This window comes from Canis lupus, chromosome 31 (assembly GCF_048164855.1).
Source record: "Canis lupus baileyi chromosome 31, mCanLup2.hap1, whole genome shotgun sequence".
NCBI lineage: Eukaryota > Metazoa > Chordata > Mammalia > Carnivora > Canidae > Canis > Canis lupus.
In genome coordinates this window covers 7,636,111-7,656,089 of record NC_132868.1, presented here as the reverse complement: position 1 = coordinate 7,656,089, position 19,979 = coordinate 7,636,111, and the positions used below count along the sequence as shown (strand labels likewise).

General features: G+C 40.6%; 1 protein-coding gene across 2 annotated transcripts in view; it reads left to right on the top strand.

Annotated features, from left to right (window-relative positions):
* Positions 1-15,656, top strand: part of MTRR (5-methyltetrahydrofolate-homocysteine methyltransferase reductase) — a 31,681-nt gene extending 16,025 nt beyond the window's left edge. Inside the window, exons 7-16 of one of the 2 annotated variants that reach the window (XR_012021660.1) lie at positions 518-671; positions 1,597-1,685; positions 4,052-4,232; positions 6,534-6,576; positions 7,148-7,334; positions 9,862-9,980; positions 11,011-11,103; positions 11,222-11,404; positions 12,729-12,893; positions 13,816-13,894. Coding sequence is in view for 1 of the 2 variants with exons in the window: in XM_072807365.1 (XP_072663466.1) it covers positions 518-671; positions 1,597-1,685; positions 4,052-4,232; positions 6,534-6,576; positions 7,148-7,334; positions 9,862-9,980; positions 11,011-11,103; positions 11,222-11,404; positions 13,816-13,960 (1,194 nt within the window). In the remaining variant the exon portion in view is untranslated. Of the gene's footprint in view, positions 1-517; positions 672-1,596; positions 1,686-4,051; positions 4,233-6,533; positions 6,577-7,147; positions 7,335-9,861; positions 9,981-11,010; positions 11,104-11,221; positions 11,405-12,728; positions 12,894-13,815 lie in introns of both variants that reach the window. The other variant, XM_072807365.1, reaches the window with a different exon arrangement.
* The last annotated feature ends 4,323 nt before the right edge of the window (positions 15,657-19,979 follow it).

The following is a 19,979-nucleotide window of genomic DNA, read 5'->3' as shown; positions in this document are numbered from 1 at the left end:
CTTTGATTTTTTTTTTTTTTTTTAAAGTAACTCCTGGGGCAGCTCCGGTGGCTCAGTGGTTTAGTGCCACCTTTAGCCCAGGGCGCGATCCTGGAGACCTGGGATTGAGTCCCACGTCAGGCTTGTCGTGCTCCCAGCATGGAGCCTGCTTCTCCTGCTCCTCTGCCTGTGTCTCTGCCTCTCTTTCTCTCTGTGTCTCTCATGAATATATAAATAAATAAAATCTTTAAAAAAATAAAAAAATAAAGTAACTCCTGGGGCATCAGATGGGCATGTGACTCTTGATCTTGGGGTTGTAAATTTGAGTCCCACGTTGGGCATACAGATTACTTAAAAAGAGAAAAAAGTAACTCGTAATGAAAGTAAATTTGTTCAGTTGAGCTTGTTTTTTTGCAGTTAGAATCATTTGTTTCTAATTCATAAAAGGATCATATAATAAAAAACATTCTTTTGTTTCCCCACAACGAAAACTGTTTAATATGGGCTTTTTTTTTTTTTTTTCATGTTTCTTCTTTAGAAAACAGATTTTTCCTATCAACCTGGAGATGCCTTCAACGTGATCTGTCCCAACAGTGATTCTGAGGTACAAAACCTACTGGAAAGACTGCAGCTCACAGACAGAAGAGAGTACTGTGTCCTCTTGAAAATTAAGGCAGACACAAAAAAGAAAGGTACAGCCCTGATCTCTTCTTAGGATGTCATTGGGCTACAGGTTGGAGGTCACAAGTGCAGGGGACCCCCTCCCTGCACCCTAGGTGACAGCTACACAGGTGGTCCGAGCACTTGCCATGGGTCAGTGGGCAGAACACAGGCACTCGCTGGCTTGTGGGTTTTTTAACTTTCACATGAGGTATGGTGAGTAGGATGATAATAGATTTTATGCTTATTTGGACAGTGTTAGACAGTAAAAATGCATGTAGCTGTAGTCTCGAAGAAGCTGGTAAGTTGTTGGGCTGGTTTGTTAACTTTTTGCAGTTAGCTTTATTTTGTTTTTGAGTTACATAAGAGTAGTCCTACAGTAAACTTATTATGTGAATTTTAAGTTTTCTTATCATGTGTATTTCTCATAGCATATTTATTGCTTACTTAAAATTTTATTTTCGTGATTAAAGGAAGTTTTATATATATATAGTTTATATATATATAAGTTTATATATATATATATGTATATATTTGCATACAACCTTGAATTGGAGTTCCATCAGTTCTAAAATTCTTTTTGAGAATAATACACAGTGTTAATGGACAGGTGGCATCTCTTGGCTTTTTGTTCCTTGGCTTCGGATAATTTCCCTCTTAATTTGGTATACCTAGATTTGGTATCCTTACCAAAGATACTAAAGATCTATCTTTGGTAAATTAAGGTGTGGCTAATAATACTATTGAATTTATAATTCTTCTATTTTTTTTTGTAAGGTTTTTTTCCCCTTATGTTCATTTTGGAAATTTTTTTGACTGCATAAACATTGCCACAAATCATATTGTGTACCTTGGTAGCACAGTAATGTAAAGTATACAGTTGTGTTTTTAAGAATGCAAAAACATCTTAATCCTTTACTTTCTTTGTAACGGACTCTCTCCTGTCTACCTGAAAAGGAGCGGCCTTACCCCAGCACATACCTGAGGGACGTTCTCTCCAGTTCATTCTGACCTGGTGCCTTGAAATACGAGCAGTTCCTAAAAAGGTACTTTCCTTTGGGTAACTAAAAGTATACTTAGCTCTGTGTAGGATTTATTAAATCTGGTGTTTGCCCTTTGAAGGCTTCCAAGTATGGCTTTTATAGCATGTTTTCAAAGTAGTTCCCCAAGGTATATGATATCTTTGCAGCTGTCATAGACAGATATTTTTATGTTGTGTTTATATTGAAATTTTGTTTTTTGTTGAAATGAGATTTTTTTTAAAGTTTTACTAGATATTTTTTATAATAAATTTATTTTTTATTGGTGTTCAATTTGCCAACATACAGAATAACACCCAGTGCTCATCCTATTTTTACTAGATATTAACTAGATGTGCTGCATTAATTAGTGATTAAAGTGACCTCAGATGATGTTATGTTATCCAGCTGCACTTGACCCTTTTTCTAATTGATGACAGAAAGCTTTTGAGAGGGCAGGCTTTCCCCTACTTGCCACCCATTTAATATTGAGATCTCTTCCATATGAAAGTATGTTAAATCAGACTCTTCAGGAAAAATGAAAAGTTCTCATGGATTATATTGATGTTTAGATGAATGTGGAGGGAGAATGATCCACTAGATGTCAGTAGGATGCTGGGAACTGTATTTTAAAAGATGGTTGTAAATGATTCCTTCTAACCCAGTCCCTCGAATGGGCATGAATGGGGGTGACTTCCCAACTGTGCTTTGCCGAAGCTCATAAATAGTGCTGAATAAATAGCTGAATAGCTGAATAGCTGCCCTCCTCAAGGCCTTTTTTATGGTCTGTCTTACTAATGTGTTTGTTCCATGCAGTCATTGGGAAGCAAACTCCTTTGGAGAGAAACTCAGTCCTAGATATAATTTGAATAAATTTAGACTTCACTGTCATGAGAACTTCTTGATTAAATACAGCAAGTTTCACAATTTTAGTTCAGCTCTACTATTTAATGAAGCATGTATATGTAAACGTGTTTTTCTATATCATCATAAAAATTCTGGTGGACACAAAATAAGTAACATGGGAAGCCACAGTCTTTTATAATCAAATCCTTAGGGTTAACACTTGAATTGTGTTTTGCTAAACAAAAAATGAGGTCCTCTAGCATATGTGCTGTTCTGTGACATGCCATCTTTACCTAAATAGAAGTTGAGAGTTTGTATGCCCCCGCGTGGAAACTGTACCTTACCAGGGGTCTGCGCAAAGACATGGAGTGCTTGCTCATCTCACATGGTTTCCCAGTCTTGTCTCGTGTTTGGTTCCAGGCCCAGCATTTTGAAGAAGGCGTGCAATTTGTTGGTCTCAGGATAGTTTAGACAGGGCTTCCAAGCTGAGCCACTGGAAACCTGTGACCCTCACAGGAGGAGTGATCTCGTCCACCCTGTGAAGGGAGTCCAGTACACGAAGATGCTTAAGCCTTGGAATAAAAAGTACCTGTTAGCATTTCACTTAGCATTTGGTGTACATAACTTCGTTGCTTTGTTCTTTAAGAAGCCTGGAGGGGTAAGAGCTCTATATGTCCTATTTGGAATATGTTGAAACCAAAAGTCGTTATTAACAAATTTGGTCTTTTGTCCAGGAGTTTGGACTTGCCTCTGTCTTTGGAGCTTGGGATTCAGGATATTATTGCTTTGCTTTCTTTGTTTATATTCTTCTCTTTCTACAGTGTGTCTTAGGTGACAGAGAGAGTCCACGTGCAGGAGGCTTCTTGATGTTCTGGCCCTGCCTGTCTTTTCAGCCTTTGTTCCATGTCCGCATTGCCCTGTACCCATATTGAACTGCACGTAGCCCCAGGAGCCCATGCTTTCATGGAACTGGGCCATCTGCTTAGTTCCTCTTCACTTTTGTTCCTCTCCTGTGGCCAGCCTTCATCTCAGGCTTGCATCTGGGGTGCAGAAGTCCCTGGCATTCTGCGTGTGTTCCTGTTTGGGTCGTTAGCCTATTGCACACTGTCACTAACCAGCAAAAGAAGTGTTGTGCCCACTGCCTGTTGTATAAAGAGGACTTAACAGCTGTCAAATGAATATAGAAGTCTAGCTTGTAATCATCAGCTAAGACGAGCAAATATTTGTCTTGAGTTAAAACGAGTTTGAGATTTCTGATTCTTGCTACTCAGAGTAGACATGTAATTTGAGATCATGTTTGGGACTGATTAGATTGGTTTAGGAAACAGGAAAGGTAACCTAAAGTAGAAGAACATGGAGGGTGGTTTTCCTTAACAGATTGACATTAAAGCAAATAGTAAGTTAAATTCTCTTTTCCTGATCCACTCAGAAGAGTGGTGTCACTTTTTCTTGGATAATTTGGCATGTCCCCAGGTCAACACTAACCAGAGATTGTAGCAGCCTAACCACACATGGTACTTTGTCTGCTTGCTTTGCCATGGCCACAGGCATTGTTGAGAGCCCTCGTGGACTACACCAGCGACGGGATAGAGAAGCGAAGGCTGCAGGAGCTGTGCAGTCGGCAGGGTGCAGCCGATTATAGCCGTTTTGTGCGAGATGCCCATGCCAGTGTGTTAGACCTCCTCCTCGCTTTCCCGTCCTGCCAGCCGCCGCTCAGTCTCCTGCTTGGTGAGTGGCCATGCTCCCGGCCCCTGCACCCAAGGAGCCTTTTTGTACAGAGCACTCTGGAGTCTGTCTGGCTTGTGAGAATGTGTCTCTGGGAGGAAACATTGGTTTGTCCTCAGGGCCTCCAAGAAGTTGGAAAGAATCCTTCTGCCAGCATTATCTCTTTATGTCTTCCCTCTCCCATTGTCACTAGCATTTGCTCTCTTACTACAGCCAGTCTTAATTATCTTTCTTTGGATCAGCATTTAGCATCTTTTCTATTAACTTAGATATTTTCAGAAAGAATTTTTTTTAGTCAAATATTACCTAAAAGTGAGTGTCCCAAGGAAAAAAAAGTTTTTGTTTTTTTTCAAAGCTGATGAACCCTAAATGTAACTGACAAAGGATAATGAAGTATATTGTCTATGCAGAATACAAAAATGTCGCCCTCTGGGCAAGTCTAGCTCCGTGTTCTCCAAGGGCGACGGGGACCCTTCATGTTGTACCAGTGCAGGTGGCCTTTTCAGGATGGCTCCAGGCTTGAAGCTTGCGGGAGACTTGTCATCAAATAGTCCAATATAAGATGATTCTAGTTTTTGTCCTCATTGTCTCGTGGGGTCTTCATTCCAACAGAAGAGAGAAGATCCTCTCTGCAGTGCTGGCCAGGGGAGGGCTTTCAATGGCAGCCTCTGTAGGAATTGGAGACACTGACAGAGGGCAATGACTGAGAATTCGACAGGATTATTAAACCTTGAGAACTTTCCTGTGCTGGTACTTTTCTCCTTTCCTCTCTCTTTTCCTGTAGTGATAAGTAATAAAATCTTTAAGATTTGCATTTATCGGGCAGCCCAGGTGGCTTAGTGGTTTAGTGCTGCCTTCAACCCACAGTCTGATCCTGAAGACCCGGGCTCGAGTCCCACATCGGGCTCCCTACATGGAGCCTGCTTCTCCCTCTGCCTGTGTCTGTTCCTCTCTCTCTCTCTCTCTGTATGTGTGTCTCTCATGAATAAATAAAATTTTAAGAAAAAAAAAAAGATTTGCATTTATCTTTGGTGATAGGAAAACGTGTATCATGTTTTTTATTTTTAGGCCACAGGGTCTCCCAATGTCCAGTACAGTTAGGGGTGCTCTCCTTTATTAAGACAGATTCTGCTTTCTCTCACTTTTACAATTCCTTCTCAAAAAGGTGAAGTTATTAAGTAAGGTGGCTCTTCAAACACACATACTCCTCTCTGTCTCAGTTGAGTCTTTAGAGTGAATACAGGGTTGGGAGAATAATCAGAACATCTGTAGGGAAGTTGTAAGAACTCTTGTATAGCTATCCAACATGTGAGAATATGTTTTAGTTCCTTTCATGGATTTGCCGTTTTCTTAGCTTTTATACAGCATTTATTGTGTAGTCTATAAAAAACTAATGAAGGCATTCAAACTTAAAATTTATTGTGTACTTTTTTAAGAAAACTTAATGTATCTAACACTTAGTATTATGTTGAGCCCTCTGTTAGAAAGGTCTTTCCAAATTTTTTAAAAATTTTTATTTATGATAGTCACACACACAGAGAGAGAGAGAGAGGCAGAGACACAGGCAGAGGGAGAAACAGGCTCCATGCACCGGGAGTCCGATGTGGGACTCCATCCCGGGTCTCCAGGATCGCGCCCTGGGCCAAAGGCAGGCGCCAAACCGCTGCGCCACCCAGGGATCCCGGTCTTTCCAAATTTTTGTCAGATTGATTCTTTGACCTTTTACAAGAGCTCCAGTGTATCTAGAAACCACTGGGTTCTGGATAACTTAAAGGCTTTACCTCTACCCTCCCATTTTCTGTTGTTATAGAAATATAAGAAGGAAAAATATTTCCTTTCTTTTATTAAGGAGGAAAAAGATTTCAAGCCTAGGTATTTCCCATAATCCGTAAAATAGTGATCTTTTGGAGGTCATGATCTTATTTCAAACATGAAAACTCCAGACACTTCAGAAAACTGTGTACACACAGAAAATTTAATGGGTTTCTTGATTCTGAAGCCCACTCATGGATGCTTTTATTATCCTTCTGTTTAAGACCAGCCTTGAGAAGGACGCTGATTTCAGGTAAAGAAATGCAGTATGTCTGGTTTTTAATGTGAGGAATTGGGGAAAAAAAATAGTAATGACTTACTTAGTTACAGTGAATTTACAGCTTGCTCTAAAACATTTAAATTAAAATGTTATTTTGGGTGTTCTAAACAAGAAAACGAAATGCAACTCAGACTTGAATTTTTACAAAACCTTACATCTAATTTATTTTCAGTAGTGGTGAATTAATTGCTTATCTTTATTTTTTTTTCTAGAACATCTTCCTAAGCTTCAGCCCAGACCATATTCATGCGCAAGGTACTGATATTTTTTAGCACATAGAATCTTTCTCCCAAAATGTTGTGAATCTTTGGCTTCCAAATCCTTATTAGTTCTGAATTCACCTGGTAAAAACGTACCTAATTAGTGGAAGACAGTAGCAGGTGTGGTAAGGAATGAAGGGGACCGGTCCTGGGACTCCTGTTCTGCAGAAGTTCAGAGAGCGTGGAATCTCCAGCGGCAGCCCTAGTCCACAACCACGTTTCCCCACATAGGGCTGCTGAGTGCCCTGGTCCTCTACCTGCTGCCTTGACTATTGTGCCAGACCATCTCCACTGGACAGCAGAGGTGGGCAGTGCAGAGATGGAAGGTTGTATAAATCTTAAGAGTCCTAAACTACAACATGTGATTGGAAATTTTTTTTGAATATCACAAAACAGGGGGCAAGAGAGGAGGAGCTTTTCAGTAGCAGCAGAGCTCTTTTCCCTGAAGATTTAGAAGGTAGATTAGAGCCCATGGGAAATATCCATCAATTCAGGAAGAAAGACTGTGTCTGGCTTGAATGCGTTAGTCCTGATACAGAGTTTAAACCTGACCTGTGTCTCTTCAGCTCAAACCTGTCTCACCCAGGGAAGCTTCATTTCATTTTTAACATTGTGGAGTTTCTGTCTAACACCACCGTGGAGGTTCTGCGGAAGGGCGTGTGCACAGGCTGGCTGGCCATGGTGGTTGCGCCAATTCTTCATCCAAACACACGAGTGTCCCCTGCAGAAGACGGGAAAGCCCCGGCTCCTGAGGTACTGGGAGTGTGCAGTTGGGCATTATTAAAATTATGCGGTTTGCCTCCTTAGAGTCCTTGCTTGGCGATCAGTTGACAACCAAAGATTAATTTTATATCCTTTAGTTTGGGTATTAGGGTTTTGCCCCATTTCTTCCCTTTTGTCTTAGACGTAGTATAAAATCCAAGTTAGTACTATAGTATGAAGGCCTGATGAGAGGGAAAGCACTTTTAAAACAGGGAGGATGAAATGTGACTTGATTCTGTGAGCAGACTATGGACAAATTTGTATCTGGACTTAGTGCCATCCTTCATGTTTTGATACTGCACTTGGCAAATCTTACTCAAGGCCACAGCATAAGGAACAATTTCAAGTCCTTCCTTGCCCATAATAAAGATGGTTGAAATTAAAAAAAAAAAATTCAGGCTTTATCATGAAGTCCTCTGTGGTATTGAAAAAATGAACATGTCATTTATAGCATTATCTTAGGACTAGTTTGGTTGCTGTAAGTTATTGGAGTTGAAAAGTTCATGCCCTAAGGGGAAGGTAAGACTTCAGTATATACTTGAGAGGGCTCATGGGAAGCTGCTGCTTGAAATTGCCCTTTACCGTGGTATTTTCCCAGGCAGCAGCCTCACACAGGTGCCTGAGAGAGAGAGAGAGAGAGACCCCCACCACTCCCTCCACCATATTCCTAGGTCACGATGCATCAACAAAATATTAAGAACCTGAGACGCTGTTCCTTTTCTGAAAAGGAAAGAATATTACAGTACTGACATAAGAGTATTATGTCATTTTATGATCCTATAAAAATGGATGATCTCCAGAAAGTTAAATATATATAACATCACAAACACCCATCATGGATGCCACTCACACATTTCCTCCCTTCTACCTTTTTCTTTCTCCTTTCTCCATTTTACCAGATCTTTATTATAGACTTTCTAGTATTCAAAGATTAGAAATATAGGAATAAGGATACAATTTAAATTGAATGGTGTTTAGTGCCATATGCATTTTATTAGGACGTGTAGGGAATGTTAATATTCACACAACCCACCCAAATCCAACCCCAACTGGCAGATGGGACAACTGCTGACAGATATGCCCTGTCCTTGGGAGGCATAGACGCCCTGCCCATCAATGTGTAGTCTGACTGTGTGACCGTATTCTGCTGGAGAGATGTGAGCAGACAGGATATATGCTCCATCTAGGCAGGAGCATTGAACTCACTGATGTGGCTTGCCTCTTTCTCCTCTTTGACTAAGGATGGGATGTTGCAGGTCAGGGATGCTCCTTGGGCGTGGATGCAAGCAGAGGAGGTCTTTGGTGCAGAACTGTAGCCCACCTGTAGCATTTAAGGAGAACCAGGGAGAAGTGTTTGGTAATATAAACCGTCTGAGATTTACTGCAGCAAGAGTGGACTAATCCTGCTCTCCTTGCAGTCCCTAGTACACAGGCCATGTGTTCTCACTAGCACACCCCTGTCACACCCAGTGTAAACTATCTGACTTTACTTCACGAGTCTTATCATTACCAGTCATTTTACAGATAAATGTTTGATTATTGTCTCTTCCTCCACTAGAGCATAAGTCCATGAGGACAGCGATTTTGTTCATTTCTCTATCTGTAGTGGTTGTGTTGAGTACCGTCAATAAGACTGGTGAGTGAGTGGGTCAAATGAGACGAGTGTGAGATGAATTACAGTCTTGTTCCAGAATGCAAACCCTCATCTGATACCACTCTGCCAATTCTTCCTTTACAAGGTCTGGTGTTCATCCTGTTAATGAACAGGTTTTCCTTACATTGAAGATTAAAATGTATACAGTTACACAGAGAATAGATTCCTGCCACTCAGTAGAACTCATGCACTTGGTGAAGTGACACTGGAACTGAAATACATTTAGAAATGGATTCCTTGTATGTACGTATCCCTGGCACATGATTTAGAAGGGAAATCTTTTGAAATTTTAGCAAAAAGATTGTGCTTATCTGTGTATACTATTTATTCTTCTAGTTTTGCACAAACACATAACATTGAACCCAGATTAGCAAACACAGCACAGCTCCTCAGCATCCTGGGAGTGACTCCCCTCATTTTTCCTTCAGGTGTCAATTTGCCCCTGAAACTCTCACTCCATCTTGATGCTGATCTTCATTGCCCCTTACATGCAAACAGAGAATCTTTTTTTTTTTTTTTCCAACAGAGAATCTTAGCTTTAGTTTTCTTGCATTTCTCCATAATACAGATAATGGGTTGCCTACTAGAAAGCAGACCTTATTCATAGGCCTAGGGAAAGAATTTGATTGTATCTATTCAGTGTTCTACCTTAGAAATATGCCTGTCATTTTTTAACGACCTTTGATTTCGTTGGGAAAGAAAAATTTGCAAGACAAACTTGTTTTTTTTTCTCAGTAGTGACAGGTGCATTCATGGTTTCAGTAAGATTTAATGCTATTTAATTTCTTCAGCAAAAATCATCTTGGTTGTATGCCTTTGTCTAGGTTTTCTTTCAGACTTATGAATATTGGTTTAACATTCCAGATATCCATCTGTCCTCGAACAACCAATTTCTTCCATTTACCAAGTGACCCCTCAGCCCCCATCATAATGGTGGGTCCGGGAACTGGCATAGCGCCCTTCATTGGTTTTCTGCAACACAGGTGTGTGCTTCCTTTGACTAGTGAGAAAATGTATCCCTTATGATCCTGGGTGGAAATATAATAGCTTTTTTTGTTTCTTCAGTGATTTTTTTGGATATTGGACTTTGGTTGTAAAATTTTTATTTTAAAAAATTATTATCAAATGTGTGATAGCATAGCATAATTTGTCACCATGGGAAAAGTAAATGTGATATCTTCCAGAGGTTTTGTTTTGTGTCAGAATTTCCCTTTTTACTGTAGCACTTTATTTTTCTTTTTTTCCCCCAGCTGCAGTATAGTTTATAACATACGTAGTTGGGGACAAATTTCAGGCATACCTTTATGCTGTGATGATGTACATACTGTTCCATCTCTCCCTTAACGAGATAACATTGCTACTAACAGATCCAATTATAGCAAAAGTTCCAGAGTTAAACCCAAACATCAGTAATTTTCAGTAGATTGGTATTACCAGATGCATCTTCATATCCTATAGAACTATTTGATATAAATTGTACTTCTCTCCCTGCTTGTGAAATAATGAACAATTCTTTGTGTGCTGGTCCCCAGATAGTGGTGTAATATCCTTTGGACAGAATCTTTTTGTTGTTTTTATTTTGTTTTTAGTTTTTTTTCTTTAAAGAAGCATAGAGTAATGGCAGACATACTTGGCATGTCTCCTTGGCGTGTTGTTTCTGAAACACTTCACAGCAGATCATTCTACCATTTGAAGCCCTGGGCCACGTTTCTATAACATTAATTGAGAGTTAATAGCAACTTTGTGAATAAAATTAATATTTAATGTAGAAATTAGAGTAGTTTTCACACTGTGATATTTGATATTTGAATTACCCTCATAGATGCTATGCAGAGCTTGCAGGTGTCTGTAGCTCACAGATGTGGGTGGTTGTCAGAGTGTCTGCTGGAGGGACTGAGGAGCCCTGTGGGCAGGACTTGCAGTGATGGCGAGTTTGTTGGTGGTATTTCTGATCAAATAGATTGGTTTTATGTATTCTTTGTATCAAACATCTCAACTTTCTTTTCCACATAGAGAGAAACTCCAAGAACAGCATCCAGAGGGACACTTTGGAGCAACGTGGTTGTTTTTTGGCTGTCGACATAAAGATAGGGATTATTTATTCAGGTAGTGTACACTTCTAGTATTGTGAGACTCTACAGTGGGTATACAGTCTAATTTCAGAGCTTTTAACTTTAAATGATAAACCTTTCAGTACACTAACCCATTATACATTAAATTTCAGAGAAGAACTCAGACATTTCCACAAGCGTGGAATCCTAACTCACTTGAAGGTTTCCTTCTCAAGAGATGCTCCTGTTGGGGAAGAAGCAGCCCCAGTGAAGTATGTGCAAGATAACATCCAGCTTCACAGTGAACAGGTGGCAAGGGTCCTTCTTAATGAAAGCGGCTATATTTACGTGTGTGGGTAAGTGACCATCACTCAAATGCCAGGTAGGAGAAGGCTGTTGATAATATTTGTTAAATGAACTAGGGACTGTTAATAATCTGTTAAGCAGGTTAAGTACAGGAATAGAAATACAAGTTCTAAAATGCTTCTAACATACATTTAGTTGTCATTATCAGGGAAATACAAATGAAATCAGTTCTTTGCATTTCAGAATGCATTGTGCCATATCGAAGAGCCTCTGAAAGTTTTATTTGTTTTATATTTGGTGTTAGGATGCTAATCATTTAACTTGAACTCTCAGGATTGATTTTCTTGTATCCAAATATACATGATTTGTGCAGTTAACCTGGCTCAGGAAAACCATTGTTTTTACTCTGAGAATGTGGATCTAAAGATCCTTTTTTTTTTTTTTAAGACATAATTTGTAATGTCAAAGTTGTCATAAACCAGGAATCATTTTTATGTTCTTTTATATACTTTCTGAGGCAAAATTTGTTATAGAAAGCCAAAATTGCCATAAAAAGAAAAATTATAGAAACTTACCAACTTGTTTTAATGGAATTCAAAAAAATTATGCTAACTAAAAAGGACTTTCGAGTAAGAAATAGCTCTTTTTAATTCTGATGCATCTCAGGCATTTAAAATACTTTGTACATCACCAAATCAGATGGCTTTTTCTTGTTTTTTGTTTTTAACTGTGATACCAAAGAGGGAATACTGTTACAGTGACATAGAATAGGTATAATAGAAATAAGTTTTATAAAACAGAACTTTTTTTTTTTTTTTTAAGATTTTATTTATTCATGAGAGACACACAGAGAGAGGCAGGTTCCCTGCAGAGAGCCCGATCCCAGGACCCCAGGATCAGGACCTGAGCCAAAGGCAGACACTCAACCACTGAGCCACCCAGATGCCCCAAAACAGAACTTTTTCTATTTATTTCTCATGACATTTTGTGATAACTTCTTACTGTTTTTTGTTTGTTTTAAAAAGCTGATTTTGCCTCCTAAGTTGATTTTACGACCTATTAATGGATTTTTTTACTCTTACTTGAGAAACCCTGCTTTATGTTGATAAAGGGCATAGATTCTGGACATTGTGCTGGTTTATGTTTTCATTTACCTTTTAAAGAAGTATTTGACCTTCACTTTGTAGAGGGTAGAGCTCTCAACGTTGAAAATGCACCTCCAACTAATAGAGGCAAAATCACTTGTACAAATATGTGAATACCTGGTAAATGAGAACTTGGAGGATATCTTAAGTGTCCAAATTCTTAACATGTTAACCCAGAAATTTCTCTTTTCAATCACTGATGCTTCACTTCTTCCGTCTGTCTGCACAGTGGAGTTGGTAGTGTTCATGACAATGGTCAGTGATGGGGGCTCAGAACAAGAAAGACCTCATGGTGCCCTCACCAGGACCAGTCCCTCAGCAGGAGTGAACTTGTCTCTAAGCCCAGGGGACACTGTCCCAAGCTGGGGAGCCTTCTGCTGTACAGAGGAGACCAGTAGGTTTGGCAGTTAGCAGCACTGTGCTGTGGGGAAAGGGCTGTGGGGATGGAAGCTCTGTTGCAGTGGCTGAGGGGAGAGCATGACGTGGAAGTCAGGGTGGCCACCAGAGATACCTTTTTCAAGAAATATTACTATAGGGGTAGAACAAGTTCTGTTGACATTAGTGTCCTGTCCTACGCTTTCACTCATTCAACAGCATTTGGTGCTTCCTGAGTGCTTTGGCACAGTTCAGATGTTGAGAGATGTGAGGTGAAGTGAGACACATTCGCTGCCCGTAGACAGCTTACTCTCCCTGGTGGGGAAGCCACATTAGCAGGTGCTCACATATAGCGGGTGGTCACTTATAGCAGGTGCACATCGCGGCCTGCAGGGGCACACCAGAGGGCTCCTAACCCTGTCTTGTAAATGAATAAGCTAAAGCATGTCAAAGCACTTCAAACTAGTCAGGCCCATAGTTGAGTTTTCAGTAATTGTGTCTTGTGTGCACGTGTACACACACGTGTGTGTGCGTGTGTGTTTGTGTGTGTATTTGAAGGCTTATACGTGTAAAACATTGTTGCCCTTGGGAATGCAAGTTTCGCTGTGTGCCAGTAGACTGAAGGGAGGGGATGAGAGAGATGAGGAGGAGCCAGGTTTATAAGGTCCTTAGATGCTTACTGGAGACTCGGCTGTTCCTGAAGCATGGATGCCTCTGAGGGGTTTTCAGCTATGAATGATGTGGTCAGCTTTGCAAATTGGATACGTCACTGGGTGGAGGCCTGATGGGTGGCGGGCTGGGACACCTGTTGGGACGCTTCCCAGAGAAGTAGAGTGCCAGGGTGTGGGGGTGGTGGAGTCAGTGGGAATTAGATTTGTGAATTATGAAGGCTTTGGTAAAAATTCTTGTTTCCTAAACATCAGTGCTATTATTTTTTCTAGAGATGCTAAGAATATGGCCAAAGATGTCAATGATACCCTTGTGGAAATAATAAGCAAACAGGCTGGAGTTGAAAAACTAGAAGCAATGAAAAGATTGGCTACTTTAAAAGAGGAAAAACGATACCTTCAGGATATTTGGTCATAAAATCAGAAAATGAAGGAAGAGAATGATGCTTTTTTGGCTTAAAGTACTAAAAGACAGTTTTACTGAAATGGAGACTTTTAATTTTTAAAATTAAAAACAATTTAACTTTGGAAGAAGTACAGTGGGAGTGGACCACTTACCATTATAGCAGACTTCCCATGGGTTTTCCATCAGTGCCTCTGTGCTCTCCACACTGAGGGGCAGCCCTTCTGCACCAGCACCCCCATCCCCACCCACCATGGCCACTGCATCCTGGAGAATCACAGGAAGTACGTCTGCATGTCTGTGATGAGGCTTCCCAGCACAGACATGGACATTAGCCAACCACGCAGATGGTTAAAGCTTCTGAACTTACTGTTGCCAGTTTTTAAAAATAAGGTAAAAATAATTTATTCTGACATGAACTCTACTGTAAAGATTATTCCTATTGTATTAAAATTAACTATGCAAAGTGTATCTGATACCTTGTTTATACAGGCAGTCCCTGACTTAGGATTTACGCTGAATGTGTATGAAAGCCAAACACATTCAGTAAGAACTGTAGTTCAGATTTTGAGTGTTTTCCCAGGCTTGTGGCAGATGATAACATACTCTGTCCTGGTGCTGGGCAAGGGCAGGGTCCCAGTGTCAACAACCTTCTGTACCCACACAACCGTCTTGTCACTTTCGGTGTGGTATTGAGTAAATTACATGAGATACTATTATGTGACTGTCCACTCATATAACTGCTCTGAGCACGTTTGAGGCCAAGCTGTGAAGTCCGGGGTATTAAATGCTTTTTGACCTGTTTTCAACTTACAATGGATTTATCCATTATTTCACTATAAGTTCAGGAAGATCTGTATAACTTCATCAAATGTTTATTTATTACCGAAACTATATTTCTGATAAAAAAAATCAAAGTAATACTTAGATATTTTTAAAATGATTTTAGAGATGTGTATTATATTTTAAAATTCTATTATATAGGACTTTTATCACGATTACTTCTTAATATAACAGTTCTAGAATTTAGGGAAATCTGCATTCAGTTTATAGGTGCGAGCAAGTACATAGTTTAGTAAAACACCCCTCCTCTTCCTTGTGCTCCTTTTAGCATATTTTTAGTTTTTCTACATTGTCTTAACCCCATGATATCATTCAAATCGTATCCTAGGCTTAAAATGCCTGCTTAAATTAACATTCTTGTATTTTTAAAATTCCTACTGCATTCTGAATATTTATGTCTCTCCAAACTTATGTGTTCCAATGCTGACCTCCGTTATGATAACAGTAAGAGGGGGGGCCTCGGGAGGTGCTTAGGTCAGGAGGGTGGAGCCCTTGGGAATGGGGTCAGTGCCCTGAAGAGAGGCCCCACCGAGCTCCCTGGCTCCTTCTGCCTGGTGAAGACACAGCATTTGCAGGCTGCAGCCACAAGAGGGCTCTCGCCAGAACCTGACCACCTCTGAACCCTGTGCTTGGACTTCCAGCATCCTGAACTGAGACAGATAAATCCTTGTTCATGAGCCGCCCAAATGGATGACGACAATTCCCGGTGACAAATCCTCTGAAAATTTGTCAGAACAGAACAATGATTAATTTTTCTAGGCTCTGGTGTATATTGGTTTTTTATTCAAGAGATTGGCATTTGAAAAACATCTTCCTGTCCAAGGTTTCTGGTCATCTTGAAAAATAAACCATGTTAAGACTTGATAAAGCTTTATGGCTGTTTAATCTCTAGTCTTATTTCATGTACTTTGTAATGGAAACAAATCTAAAAAGCAGAACATACCAAGCACATCTAGTTATAGACTTAATTATATATGCATGTGCTGTATCAGCAGAAACAGACAAGATGAGAACGTTAAAAAACAATGTGCTTTACTGGTAACTAACAGGATGGAACAAGAATTGGTGTTCACCTACGAAAAACGTCTATTAATGTGACCCCAAGCTGACCTGTGAAGAGAAACGGACGCGCCATACAGTGGGCGCTGGCACCTGCCCTGAGCCGTCTCGTCTCTACAGCATGCAGGTTTTTTCTCTCAGGCGGAGTTAGCGCCAACTGTCAACCCTGTCAGCCTCACAGTGGATGGCAGTGAAAACAGCGAGAGACAGCTCCTGCAGCCTGTTAGGGAAGCGTGGTGGACTTCTAGGTCTCTGTACGTTCCGGGACCTCTGAAGGGAGAGTTCCAGGGACAGTATTGTGTCCCTCTTGTCAGGGGCCAGACACAGTGCTGCTGTAGGGATGAGCCTCAGGCACACCCCAGGGGCGTCACCAGGTAACCTGACCTGTACATGGGGGTGGGAGCACCCCTGAATACTCTATCTGAACTCCATCATACCTTGAACAACACTAGTTTTATGAATGAGAGACCTTTCTAACCTCAGTCACTCTTAAGCCACTGTTGGACCCGTTGTTTTCAGGAACAATGTTCATCAGCCTTAAGGGTAACGAAGAGCTCGCTGTCTGCAATGGGGCCTTTCACTAGAATGTTAACTGCACCCAGAGGGTTCTTTACTTGGCATAACACAACTATCTGTGCCGAAGTATTCTACACTGAATCAGATAAAATATGAGAATTTGAACTTGGCAATTAGAAAACTAGATGTATATGCCACATCCAACAAACTGGCCACCCTCCTTGCTTTCCAGTGTACTTGATTGCAGTTGATTATGAACTAGGCCATACAGAAAACAGTTGCATAAAATAAGGCATTGTTCTCTGACCCTAACGGAGTTAAAAATGAACTATACAGAGCAATTCACAAAGCCCGTAATAAAAAAAACATGCAAATGATCCATGGCATAGAAGGAAATAAAAGTGGATTACAGAATATTTGGGGCTGATTTCTTTTAGGCTAAATGTAGATGTGGGGTAGAGCCCAAACCATTTCACAGGTGCTGAAGAGCCTGCTTTGTCAGGTACTGCTCAGTACGGTGGGGATGGCAGTGGACAAACCATGAAGCCCCTCTGTTCTCAGGAGCTTATGCGTCTGTATGTTGAGAGATGTATCAGTGAATAAATTGATGTACCAGTGTGTATGTGTGAGAAAGGGGAATAGGCTGTGGTCTGAAGGAGGTCTGCTCTACAGTATTCCAGGGCTGAGGCAGTCTTGGGGTGGTCAGGGACAGTTTCACTGGGAAAGGGAAAACCTGAAAGGGACAAGGGAGCTGATGTGGGAAAGGCAAAAGGAAAATTTCCTTACCACCTACAGCCCATTGATGATGTGTCCTTGAAAACAGGCAGAGCGACCTTCCTTCCCTAGGGACTCAGCTGCCTTGATGTTAATACTTTGCTGAGGGCAAAGGCAATCTTAGCCCAACCCTCAGGATCCTGTGAGTCCACTTTAACATATAAACATTCCTTTGGAAACTTCTCTCTCTACCCTCCAAGGTATATGTTGGCAATCATCCAAGCATATGACCCACTGACACACATCTGAAGGGTCTCGTGACTCAGGTTTTATTAGATGGTAATACATGACTTCTTCCTAACAGCAGCTAGCCCCCTCAAGGGGAAACCTTGCTTCTAAAATCCTGTAGAAATCTACTCTATCCCTTACTGCCTCCCAAGTCTATAATGGGCCACTCCTCATGACCCCAGTGCAGCTCTTTCTGCCCACAGGTCCTGTCCCGGTGCTTTAATAAAACCTTTTTGCACCAAAGACATCTCAAGAATTCTTTCTTGGCCATAGACTTTGAACCCTAATGTCTTTCCTACATCAGAGCCAGCCACCTTGGATTTCGTCAGGTTCAGGGGAACAGGACAAAGGCTCTGAGGGTAGAACAGTGTTTGGTCAATGGGGGGCGGAGGGGGGAACGGTGGAAGGAGGTCTGATGGTGCACATATGGAGACCGTCATAGCTTATAGCGTTTACCAAGTGCCTGGAGAGCCATTTTTTTGGAGGACCCGCAAGATCTAGCTTTACACTCCTGAGGGCTTACTCTGTTGTGGGTGAGCCAGAAATCAGAGCCACAAAACCTCTTAGAGAGCTGACAATGTACAAAGGGTCAGATCATCAGATCAGTCTCACAAGAGTCAGAAATCTTAACCAGTATCTACGTTTACTTAAGTCATGTGTGCAGGTAATTTAAGACACAGATAATGCCTGGAGAAACCCAGGACTGCCTCCACCACTCCTCATTCTTCCCCCAGTACTTAAGCCCTGGCTGAGATTTAACATATGCCTATGTTACATAGGGGGGCATCACTTATACAAGAGGAGCTAGTTAGATCAGGGAATGGCTTCATTTTACATGACAAAAATCATAATTACTGGAACATTTCCTGGAAAGCTGAATTTCATAAATCTTCCTATCCTGGGTTTATTTACAGAGCGTGTGCTGAACAAACCAAGTACCCCCTGTCCAAAGTATTCAGTAGTTGTATTAAGGGTATGAAACAATCCCAAGTCAAAGAAAGAATGTTAAGCAAACCCATCCATATGCTGTTGAGAAGATCCAAGACATACTTTAAGTTCGAAAGTTTGAGAAAGGACATGCCATGCACACAAGAAAGCAGATGCACTTAACATAAACAGGAAACTTAAAGAAATACTAGTAGAAATATTTTCATGGTGACTAGAGCTAATAAGGAAGACCTGAAAATCCTATGTATGCACTAACATAGCTCCAAAATACATACATTTGTCAGAAAAGCTAAAAGGAAAAGCCAAATCTAAAATTCCGATTGGAAAATGTAATACAACATTCTTAGCAGAAGGAACAAGCAGACAAAACAGTAAACATTTAGAAGATTTTTAGCAACAAAACCAATGGGATTGATAGACATACAGAGCATCCTGACACCAGCCCCTTCAGTACAGGGTTCTGTAAACAGTTCTAGTTTACACTAAGTGTCTGCCAGAGTAGATCAACTTTCAAAAAGGTGGAGACCATGTGACAGGTTTTCTAAGAATCCAAAGTCAGTACCTAAATGAAACTAGAAGCTCCCCCCCCAATATTTAAAAAATAAGCAACACACAAAATAGCCCATGAATCATAGAAAAATCACAAAGGAAATTAGAAAATATTTTGAAGAAGAAAAAAAGGGACATACCAAAATTTGATGTATGCGGCTTCGTCACTGCTCTCTGGGTCTCCATGCATGGATCTAAATTCTTTTTTAAAAAAGCTTAAAAGTCAATGATTTAAGCTCATATGTTGGGAAGTTAGAATATAGCCAGTCAATGAAACACCAAGAGTATGGAAGGATATATTGAAGGTGAGAGAAGAATGGAATAATTCTTTTTAAAATGTGCAGTGGAAGAAATCAGAAAGCCACAGGAATTGTTCAAAATGTTCCCAGCTTTACTGAGGTATAATTAACAAATAAAATTGTATGTATTTAAAATGTACAGTGTGATGATTTGATATACATATATTCTGTGAAGTGATTATCACAATCAGGTTAACACATTTATCACCTCACATGGTTACCATTTGTGTGTGGCAATGAGAATACTTGATTTCCTCTTAGCAACTTTCAGATACATACTACCAATGTTATCATCTGTCGTCGCTATACAGCACGTGAGATTCTCCAGACCTTATTCATCTTGTAACTGGAGACTTTATTTTTTAGAGATTGGTTGGTTGATTGATTGATTGATTGATTGATTGATTTGACAGAGTGAGAGAGAGAGAGAACACAAGCAGGTGGAGAGGCAGGGTGAGGGAGAAACCGGCTCCCTATTGAGCACAGAGCCCATTGTGGGGCTCGGTCACGGACCCTGGGATCGTGACCTGAGCCAAAAGCAAATGCTTCACGGACTGAGACACCCAGGTACCCGGTAACTGGAGACTTTTAACCTTTGACCAGTGTCTCCCATTTCATCACCCTCCAGCCCCTCCCTGGCAACCACCATTCTACTCTCTATTTCTATGGCTCTGACCCTTTGAGTTTGTTTGTTTTTTTTAAGGCTCCTTGTATAAGAGAGATCATACATTATTTGTCTTTCTCTCTCTGGCTTATTTTACTTAGCAAAAGGTCCTCTATGTTCATTCATGTCATTGCAAATGGCAGAATTTCCTTCT